The 11,172-nt window shown below is 38.9% G+C and overlaps 1 protein-coding gene across 2 annotated transcripts in view; it reads left to right on the plus strand.

The window, feature by feature from the left end:
• GAD2 (glutamate decarboxylase 2) overlaps positions 1-7,407 on the plus strand; it is a 131,277-nt gene extending 123,870 nt beyond the window's left edge. For both annotated transcript variants that reach the window (XM_068235658.1, XM_068235659.1), the window contains one exon: positions 1,962-7,407. In XM_068235658.1, coding sequence (XP_068091759.1) covers positions 1,962-2,135 — 174 coding nt within the window. In that variant the 3' untranslated portion in view covers positions 2,136-7,407. The remainder of the gene's footprint in view (positions 1-1,961) is intronic.
• Positions 7,408-11,172: the final 3,765 nt, after the last annotated feature.

The following is an 11,172-nucleotide window of genomic DNA, read 5'->3' on the forward strand; positions in this document are numbered from 1 at the left end:
AAAGATATTGCAGTTTTAGAGCAGGTGCAGAGACGAGCAACAAAATTGATACGTGGGATGGAAGGTCTCACTTACCAAGAAAGGTTAGATAAACTGGGTTTATTTAGTCTAGAGAAAAGACGCCTTAGAGGAGATCTAATTAACATGTATAAATACATCAGAGGGCAATATAATAGCTTGGCGGATGAGCTTTTTGTCCCTAGGCCTTCTCAAAGGACTAGAGGACATGATCTGCGCATGGAGGAAAAACGTTTTAGCCATTTATTTAGGAAAGGGTTCTTTACAGTAAGAGTGATTAAGATGTGGAATGCATTGCCACAGGAAGTCGTTATGGCAAACTCTATACCTGCATTTAAAGGGGGCTTAGATGCTTTCCTTGCGTTGAATGACATCCATGGCTACAATTACTAGGTAATGCCAATGATGTTAATCCAGGGATTTTATGATCAACAGGGATATGTGAGGGAGCAGGCTGGAGTTGTACTTTGTACTGGTTGAACTCGATGGACGTATGTCTTTTTTCAACCAAAGTAACTATGTAACTATGTAACTATGTAACTATGACAGAAAGGGCCTATGGGCAGCAGCATCTTCTTCCCTCAAGCAATAGCCATGCTTATTGCAGAACCATGCTAGATCTCCTAGGACTTGAAAGCATCACAGCACAGAACTGTAAATGAACACTTCTCACCCTGTTCACTGCCACTAGAACTACAGTACATACTGTCCTTGACTTGTAATACCATATTTTTCTGACTATAAGAGTGGGGGGGGGGGGGGAAGTCAGTGCGTCTTGTAGTCCGAATGTGCCCCTTTCAAACAGACAAAGTGCAGCAAAAGGTATTACCTCCCCGTGCACTCTGTTTTCCATGGCAGGGCAGCCTCAGCACGAACCTCGCATTTCCAATCTACACCTCTGGGGCTTGCATCGGTGGGTCAGCCTCAGCGCAATCCCTGCATCTCCCCTCTGCACCTCTGGAAATTGCGTCGGCAGGGCAAACTTCACCGCAATTTCCTCATCTCCCCTCTCCACCTCTGGGGTTTGCATCGGCGGGGCAGCCTCAGCGCAATCCCCGCATCTTCCCTCTCCACCTCTGGGACTTGCGCGGCAGGTTAGAAAAAGGGGCAATCCCAGCGCTAGCATCAGTCACTGTCAGGAGTCCCACTGTCAGGAGTCCACTGTAGTGCAGTGTTACTGGTGAGGGCATCGAGGGTTAGTGTATGGTACTTAGTCTAGCTAGTGGGGGGAAGCAAGGGTTAGTGTAGCTGGGCGGTGTAGCTAAGACAGAGACAGCTTAGGGGGGAAAATGTCTACAAGACGCCCCTGCACTATAGGCACACCTAGGTTTAGTATATATAATTTTTTTTCCTGGTTTTTGTCCTCTAAACCTTTGTGCGTCTTATAGTCTGGAGCGTCTTATAGACTGAAAAATACGGTATATATTGTCTGTCCTTGTATTATTTTGTTTGTGTCTGTTAAGCAACTGCCAAGTCAAATTCCTTGTAAGTGCTTTGTAAATTACTTGGCCAAATATATTAACTTTTATTCTGATTTTGCCCTGTCAGTATCTATGTCACAGTGTTGAATTGCTGTGGCATTCCCAGTTTTCTGTAAAGACCACTATAGTTAAAAAAAAGTTCACATTATTTCACACATTAAGGCTGGTTTCACACTAAAAGTATGCATTCCGGTGCGATGCCTTGCCCCCGCAGGATTACAACGCAAAAAAACACAAACATATGACCCTGCGGCAATTTTGTGATGCAATCACTTCACCACTCCCTTCAAGTACTGAAAAGGGACTCTATGCACATGTGTGCTGCATCATAGAAGGCTTTTGAGCTAGTGGAAGTAGGCTAAAGCAGTAAGCTGGAAAATTAAATATGCCAACATTTTTGAAGCAAATACTTTTCCTACCTCCATTCCATTTCTACTTTCACACTTGCTTCTACATGTTCAGGTTGCCCCTGTGATCAAGGCCAGAATGATGGAGTATGGAACCACCATGGTCAGCTACCAACCCTTTGGAGAGAAAGTCAACTTCTTCCGCATGGTCATCTCAAATCCAGCAGCGACCCACCAAGACATTGATTTCCTCATCGAAGAAATTGAACGCCTCGGTCAGGATTTATAAAAAATGCCCTTAGAGATATCTTAGGTACACAACAGAATTGTCAAAGCTGTGTGAATGTATTTGTAGTGTGTTACAAAGTACTTCTATATCGTGCTGTAAAATCAGAGTATTTTAGTTGTATTTGAAAAGAGTTGCTCTGTAGTCTAGCTTTTTACGATGATCACTTTATTAGCCATATCATTGCAGCCCTGCCTTCTAATATCTAAGAAGAATTGTACAGTGTGTACTTTATTCTGTGTGCTTAGTATAAATGATTGCTGCTTATGTGAATGCGCCAAATGTCCCACCCAAAAAAGTGAGAAAACCAGTCCAATTCAAAATATTCTCCTTAGGGAATTTATGTAAGACAAACTCAACTTATGCATTGCCTTTTGTAGCATTAGAATCAGATTTCTAATTTACATTTGATATATTCTAAGGCCTATAATTTTCCAATAATATATATAAATATGTATAACAGATATCCTATTTTCTAAAGTATATATTTTATTTTTAACGGGTTATAAGAGTCTACAATCAACATATATATAATGCACTTAGGTTGAACGATAATGTTTCAAAAGGAAGGATGCACAAAATGTGTATTTTAAGTTTTAATCAATTATTAAAAACATATTTTATTGTGCATGTTGAAGGCATACTGATGAATTGGTACTTAGAAACATTTTTCGGAGTACAGGTTGGCTAGCTTTGATTCACCAAACACTAAATATTTACCCAAGATGACAATCTTAATAGAAAGCAGCTATAAGTTTCAGTTTGGTCCAATGAGTTCTAAACATTTTACAAATGCCATATTTCTGTGAAGGTTCTCAATGTTCAGGTCATGGTATATATCCAAAGAAAAAAAGAAGGTTGGTTCAACTGGATACCTTATCATGTTCTAAACACTACTTCATCACTTTTTAATGAGCAACTTCTTTAATCGGGTGAAGGAAATATGTATCGATAATCCATGCGCTACAGCCAACAAATAGTTTAGCTTTTTGACATCTGTTATGTAGATGTTAATAGTTTGTCATCTGACTCAACATCCATGTTGTCTTTAAAGTGCCTAGCTTATGGTGCCCATATATAGTACAATTTATTTTCAATCAGATAATTTAGTTTGATTATTCTGTTATATTGAATATAAAGATTTTTCCAACATTTCCGATTGGATTTTTATTGAAAAAACGGGATAATCGTTTATGTTTCTTGATAATAAAAAAAAAGGATTCTTTTCAACTTCCCTTCGATTTGATTGTTTTGGTTGAATAAACGGGAAAATTGAACGTTTCCATTGTACTGTGTATGGGCACAATAAGAATATCATGAATTTGATGTTGATGATAAATGGTGTTAAAATCCTACTAGGAAAATCCTATCAAGGCACGCCTCAGAAGACCCAGTTTTCTTTGTTGCCCAAAATAGTAGTGTTAACATAGATGATCAAGACTTTTTAGGCTACTTATCCCTCAGGAAGTACAGTCTCTAACCCAAAATGGCATGGGGCACATTTCAGACAAAAAAGACAACTGATTTGCAAGAGGGATGGCAAAGGCCATTTTTGTCAACTAGAAACACCATCTCTGAATGCAGGGCTGTGGAGTCAGAGTTGAGGAGTCGGCATTGGTGCAATTTTGGGTACCTGGAGTCGGAGTCGGTGGTTTCAATAAACTGAGGAGTCGGAGTCGGATGATTTTTGAACCAAATCCACAGCCTTTGTAAAAATTAGAATAAGGAGTCGGAGTCGAGGAGTTGGAGCAATTTGGGTACCTGGAGTTGAAGTCGGTAGTCTCATAAACTGAGGAGTCAGAGTCGGATGATTTTTGTACCGACTCCACAGCCCTGTCTAAATGTGGGAGGGGCCTTAATCACCATTTATCATCAATGTACACTACTGTTTTATCATCCTGAACTAGATGTTTATTTACATGATATTAAGCTAGGGAACTTGTGCAATGAAGATCTGTAGAACGAGAGTCAGCGAGCAAGGCTGGGTATTTCCTTCATCCCATTAGACCTGAAGATGTTGTTTATTAAGAGCGATGAAACATCTTATGGAAAAATACATTTCTTTTGGATTTACAAAAGGCACGTTTTGGTAAAATTGCTGTCATTGCAAACATAATTGCATACATACAATAGACACCATCTACAATTCTACATACATGATATTTAAAGGATGTGATGCTGCTTAGCACTTCCTCATTTAGCACTTATTAAATAAAACATTTATCTGTAGGTAAAAGAAACACCCACATTTTTATCATCAAAATTGAGAAATCTGTCATAGCAACACACACAAAAATATATACCGGTATTTGTGGATTATACATTGTAAGTCATAAATTAGACTTATCCGGCAAGGTCACTTCACTTGGAATGTATAGTAATATTCACTTTTGTATTAATTTGTTAGGTGGATTACTAAAAATAGATTTAAATACACACACACTCACAAAAAGTCTGGTGTATTGCTGTGTAATAAAATGACAGTAATATAAATTCACTGTGAACAATGGGGCTTAGACCCAAGAATTCAGTCTTTAATATTGTATTGCCAGGCAGAAGCATTTCTTGTTACCCAACATTTGTTTCGTCATTTTCCTCACAAAAAAAATAAGTTATGAACGCCTGCCGAGGCTCAGTTAGGGGAAAGAAAATGGATTAAAACCAGTTTAAAAATGAAGATGGTGAGGTGGCTTACCTCAATACCAAAATTCTTGTATGAAAGCTCCCTTTGCTATTGGTTTTTCTTCTAACTGGCACTGTGATTGGCCTGACGAAGCGAGCTGAGACCCGCGAAACACGTTGCCTGTGCTTAATAAAAAATTGTGTTCATACAAGAATTTAGTCATTGAGGTAAGCCACCTCACCTTTTTCGTTTTAAACTGGTTTTAATCCATTTTATACATACCCGGGTGCCTCTTTACCTTTAACTGTGCTTAACTGACCCACGCCCCCCCCCCACCCCTTCCCCCCCAACGTCCCCTGTTGTGGGGGTTGAGACAGAACACCTGTGTTCCTTACCACAGAGGTTTACTATCACTTTTCATAAGGAGAGTGACCACATCCAGGTCTGGCAGGACTACCCCGAGTGGAGTCGGGTTCATTGTCTCCACCTGCTTCCTGCGGTTCGTTGCCGCCTTGCCTTTCTGAGTAGTATTTCGGATTTCCTTTCTACACGCTTTTCCTATCTAACATACTACACTATTTGGGCTCCCGTTTTTGTCCCCTGTACCTTTTTGCCTAGGGTGCTGTGACACCCCTCCAACTTTGTCCTGCCTAGGCTCTTGATCATATGATTATGCTTATAAGTCAGCACCTCCCAAAAGCATTGCTGGGAGATTTCCATGAGTAGAGGCTGCAGACACTCTTTGCTTCTTCAGAGCATTAAAGCAGAAGAAGATAGCTCTTTTGATTAAACAAATCTTTATTGAACAAGCTGAACTTAACAAACATGTAGCCCTTGATCCACAACAGGAGAATGCCTAGATTAAACTGGTGTTCAAGCTTATGTCCCCTTTAATTATTAGTCGTCATTCATGAGATGGCTTCTGTGACCTTCAAGAATTAAGTACTACACCAGAAAAGCAAGACAAGTCCCTGGATGAAAAATGTGTGACTCATACCAAAAGAAAGAAATAACGAAATGCTATCTAGACTATACTATATAACCAGTATTATCTTTGATACAGAAACGCATTTACACCCAGATGAAACATCTATTAAGTATTTTGATATATACTTTTTAGACCTCCTTTGGTTAGCAGTTTGGTGCATCTGCACTATTTCATCAATAAGGGGGCAATTCTTGAGAACAGCATATATTCCCTGGAAAGGTACGAAATATCAGGCTAACTATAGATCTCCAAAGTGGTCCCTGTACTCTGCCCAAATTAATTCTTACGGGGTAATTTTAAGTCACAACCAGACCAAGGGTGAAAGGAGACCTATAGTTACTCCATAAACTGGGTCTAAGGTGAAAACCCAGCACTTCCTGTAGTAGAAAATGTACGGAACTGCATATCTATTTGTTATTATAGTTGTTATAGAGGTCCAGTGTACTTGGATTTTTCTTAAATGTTGATACATACAACATACAACATTTCTACACATTTCATGCATTATCAGGTGGCACTATTGGAACACATTTGCACACGTTGACTGTGTTAGGATATGATTTCTTCCCAATTAAACACCCCTCAATACCGCATGTGATATTTACTTAGAAAACTTCAAATATGACACCTGATTGTGCCTAAAGTAAGACCCTGACCCTAATGCATGCTGAGGAAGAACTTCATCAACTGTAAATACTGTAATGCATCATGCATCTGAAACAGCAACTTCCTGTAGGCATAATCATGTGACCACAGCCCATGGGAGATAAAAGGAAGGCTGTATAGCTTCAACATTAAAACTATATATATATTTTTTTATATCTTCTATAGTACAGGGAATGCAGCGTATTCATTTTAGACATGGTATTTGGGGTGAAAGTAGTCCTGTTCAAAGGTTGCATCCCCAAATATTTGTTTCCCCTTTAAAAAAAATAATCCACTTTTTTTCTCAAGTTACAAAAATGTGTTTGCTGGAAATTCTTTACCCTGCATGAGCTTATACCTGTCTTTGCTGTAATTTGCCCCTCCTTAAAACCTCACAAAACGCACAATCAATATGCACTGTATCGATACTTGAGCTCTTGTTTCTTACAAATAAAGTTGTTGTCAATGTTTTATATTCTGTTGTACAGTATAATCGTGATGTTAACTCTCTTATACATGTCCTGTCGGTAAGCTAACAGTATTAAAATTGTTGTTCTTAATAGAAAAGAAAAGCAAATTTTGTAAGAGAAGAATATTATGCGGCTTAAGGTGTTTTTTTCTATTGTCTTTTGATGTCGCTTAAAAAAAAATCACCCTTTAAATCAATTAGATAATGCATCTGTATTTCAAAATTATATATTTTATATTTCTTATGATTTATGAAGCAGGGATGTCAAATTGTTACATGGCTTATAGATCTAGCAGTGATGAATAGTACCTTGAGTTAGGATAATCGGCTTTACCCTTAAAGCAAGCCCCCCCTAGCTAAATCATATGTGTGTTTTCTGATCAACAAAGGCCAGGGAAAGCCCATGAATACAGTTAATTTCACTTGATTGCTGCTAATTTTGCTGTTCGTCGTAGTTCAATACAAAGCGACTTAGCATGATGATAGCAAGTGTTCTTTGTTAAACATTACAGGCAGACCCCAACTGCATGAAACAAGGAGTAAAAGTGGATGGGGGGGGGGGGGGGGGGGAGAGAAATAGGACAGGCCATCTTGTGCAAATCAGAATACGACATCTCTGAGCAGCGATGTTGTGAACGCGCCGTCCTTAGGTGCATGAGATATTTCTACCCAGCAAAACAGCTGAAAGCCTGAGTAATTTAAATCATTAAACTCATTACAGAACAGCAGTTGTTACAGGAGAGCTGAGATTTCTCTTAGAAAGACCTATTGTACAGCAAGCCTTTCAGATGGCATCTGTGGGGAGAGGGCCTAAGAGCAGAAGTTTGAGGTACCGTAATAAAAAAAAAAAAGAAAGTGCGTTTTTATAACCCTTTAGCAACCAATTTATTAAAAGGGTTGCAAGTGCTCCAGGCCAATTTATTTTAGCACATTTTGTTTTTATATTTGTTACATGTTCTTGCTTCTAATTAGTACTGCTGTAATGTGTATTTATGGCAACTTGTCACTAGGGGGCAGTGTGAGACAATAACAGGACTTCTGCTTCCAGTTTCTATATTTTCTGTTAGAGAGAGATCAAAGCAGTTAAAGAATTTACAGCACGAGTACTGCCTACTTAGGTCAAAAGCAGTGTTCTCAAAAAAGATTACTGTACTGAAGCTGTCAATGGGTTAAGTAAACCTGCACATTAAGTACACAGATACCTTATTCTATCATGAGCGCAGGTTGATGTAAAGAGATCATCAGTTTTATAAGAGGTGATAAGGAGGCGCCTAGTACTTTCTATCATAAGTGTAGCTTCTAATGTAAAAGGTGTATCGGTTTTATGGCCATGTCCTGTTGACAGTAAGATTGGTCAGGATGAAATATAGGGAACCTTGTATGTAATGCAGTAATTAGAAACTTATGTTCTCTGACAAACTGAGGGCCCTGACACACCGTTTTTTAAAAAAAGCGTGCGATCACGGGTATTTTTTCCCGATTTTATAGGAAGTGCAATGGAAGTCAATGGAAGCACTTTTTAAAAAACGAAAACGCCAAATTTTGCAGCACCTTTCTAAATCCAAGAACAAGATTACAAAGCAGTGCTATTATTATAGTTATATTATGTTATTTTTGTACTTATTATATTTAGTATTTATATAACGCAGACATCTTCTGCATACTTTTTAGACAATATATAGTCTTGTCACCAGTTGTCCCCCAGTGGGGCTAATAATCTAATCTCTGTCATACTCACATGTCCATCATAGTCTACAGCCAACATCTGGGATGCGTCAATTAACTTATCTGTATGTTTTTTGAATGTGGGAGGAAACCAGAAGGAAAGGAAACCAGAGGAAACCCCCACAGTGACAGGTAGAACATAAAAAATGTATTCAGGTAGTGTCAAGGCAAGATTTGTACTTTTTGTGCCCGTAGGCCAAGTATGTGACTCCCCTTTCTTGTGCTGCAGTGCACCTCCCATGCCATGTGCAGCCCTCTCTTCCATGTGTATCATCCATGTACAGCAGCTCTTTTCTTTCATGAACAGCTCCTTCGAGCATCATTTTCCTTTTCATGTGTTGCTCCCCATCTTCAGCTTCCTCTTTCCTATGTAGTAACCCCTCCTTCATGTCCAGGTGCCCCTTGGCCTGCAGCCGCCCAAGGCCCTGGCCTTTGTTGCCTTTCCAGAAATCTAGCCCTGGGCAATGTTATACTATTAGCAAAGCAAAAGCAAAAGGTGAGGAACTCCAACTGTATATTGTAGCTGTAAAATATCTCTTTTCACAGAGGATCTTTACAATTTTTTTTAAATCACTTTTTACTTTATAGCAATCTTACTGGCTGCATAGAGTGTTGCTTCTCATATTTCTGCGAATGACCCCCTCATCCCACATTTCAATGTTACACAGTTCCCTAAAAAAATAGTATGATCATTCACACCTTCAAATAACAAGGGCTTTAGCTCACTAGGAGCGCTTTTCCTGCGCTTGCCGATTGCCGGCGATTGGCAAAGTGCTACAACAGTGGAACCCTATGATTCCAAAATGCTAATCACCCGTGCTTGTGATTAACGCTTGACGGTTAGTGCTCAACCTGCAGCATTTTAAGAGAAATTTAATTTGAAGGAAAGCAGGGGCAAAATCGCATACCTCCAAATCGCTCCAAAAAGCGCAGTGTTGTGTTATAAACAGCAAATGCTCAGCTTTTGCGATTGCTATCCGCAATTAATAGTGGATCTCAGCCCTAACTTGCATCTAGAGAAGCCTTAAAGAGAATCTGTACTCTAAAATTCTTACAATAAAAAGCATACCATTCTATTCATTATGTTCTCCTGGGCCCCTCTGTGCTGTTTCTGCCACTCCCTGCTGCGATCCTGGCTTGTAATTGCCAGTTTTAGGCAGTGTTTACAAACAAAAGACATGGCTGCTAACCAGAGTGTGATAGGCTGAGAGGAGCTCAGTGTGTGAGTCATACAGAGTGTGCAGGGGGCCCTGAGAGGGTGTGTATAGTTTCTATCCAATCACAAGCAGCACACCACACTCCAGCTTGACTGCCTGAGCCCGACAGACCCGACAGAGGAGAGAAGATTAGATCATATAACAGAGATAACACAGCCACTGTGCAACTAGAAAAGGCTGCAGTAATACACACCACATTAGAACAGGTATAGGAACTTATAGGATAGAAGAAATTAGGATGAAAATTTTGTTACAGAGTCTCTTTATTAAAGGTCTGTATTATTAATGTATAAATAGCTGCTGCAATATGGGATGGGAAGTTCCTGCCCCTTCTACTAAATATAAACTTTGCATCCAATAGCCGTTTAGATATCAATTTTAAATGAATTCCCTTGTACGATGTTTGCCGGACAATCACAGTTCTTTACCTTCACGGCCCATATGCCATTAACTGTTTCTTCTGTGTTTTCTCCTAAAAGAAACATTTTCACCTCCTCGTTAATTATAAAAAGTACCAAAAAGTACTTGAATAGGTCATATCAAAAATATTTTGAGTATTTTCTTGCTTGCTGGTGGGGGTTTATAAGACATTTTATTTGTCAAGGGGCCATATACAATTCACTTTTTCTCCTGAGTTATCTACAACAAGATCATTTTCATATTCTCTTTAAAATGACTTTTAAGCATTTTACAATTGAAAAGTTGGTAAAAAAAAATACTGTAAAAATTATTTTAATTTTTTAGGTACTTTTTCAGCAGTAAAATGCTTCAGGCCTGGAAGCCACTAAAAAACGCTATCGCTAATCGCAATCACTAGCGTTTTGTATGCGCGTTTTGTAAGAGATTTCATGAGCGTTTTTGGTAGAGATTTTAAAAAGTTAAAAAGTGTAAGGTTTTTGCCAGCAATTGTGTAGTGATCAGCAATTAGCGGTTTTAATTCTGATTGGTCTTTTCAATTAATTTCATTTTTTTAGAGTGCGCAGTAACTTCAAAACGCTAGCAAAATTGCTCTGTGTAGGTTTCAATAAGCGATTACGCTAACGTTTATATACTTTATATTGCAGAAACGTTAACCGCTAATGCTAAACGCTAAAAATGCTGCATGTCCTGCGTTTGCGAAGTTGGTAATTGCAATTGCTCCAGTGGAATTTGGCCCATCCATTAACATTAGCTGAGCGTTTAGGGAAATGGCTAACGTTTTGAATCGCTCCCTAAACGCTCACAAAATCGCTCTAGTGGGTTCCAGCCCTAAACTTTTTTTAAACAGAATATGAAAATTATCTCTGAAGAGATAACGCAGGAGAAAAAGTTAAATGCATATGGACCAAGGGTGTAAAAATAGGAGAAAACTCAGGTGAAAAAGTGAATTGCAT

Source organism: Hyperolius riggenbachi, chromosome 5 (assembly GCF_040937935.1).
Source record: "Hyperolius riggenbachi isolate aHypRig1 chromosome 5, aHypRig1.pri, whole genome shotgun sequence".
NCBI classification, from domain to species: domain Eukaryota; kingdom Metazoa; phylum Chordata; class Amphibia; order Anura; family Hyperoliidae; genus Hyperolius; species Hyperolius riggenbachi.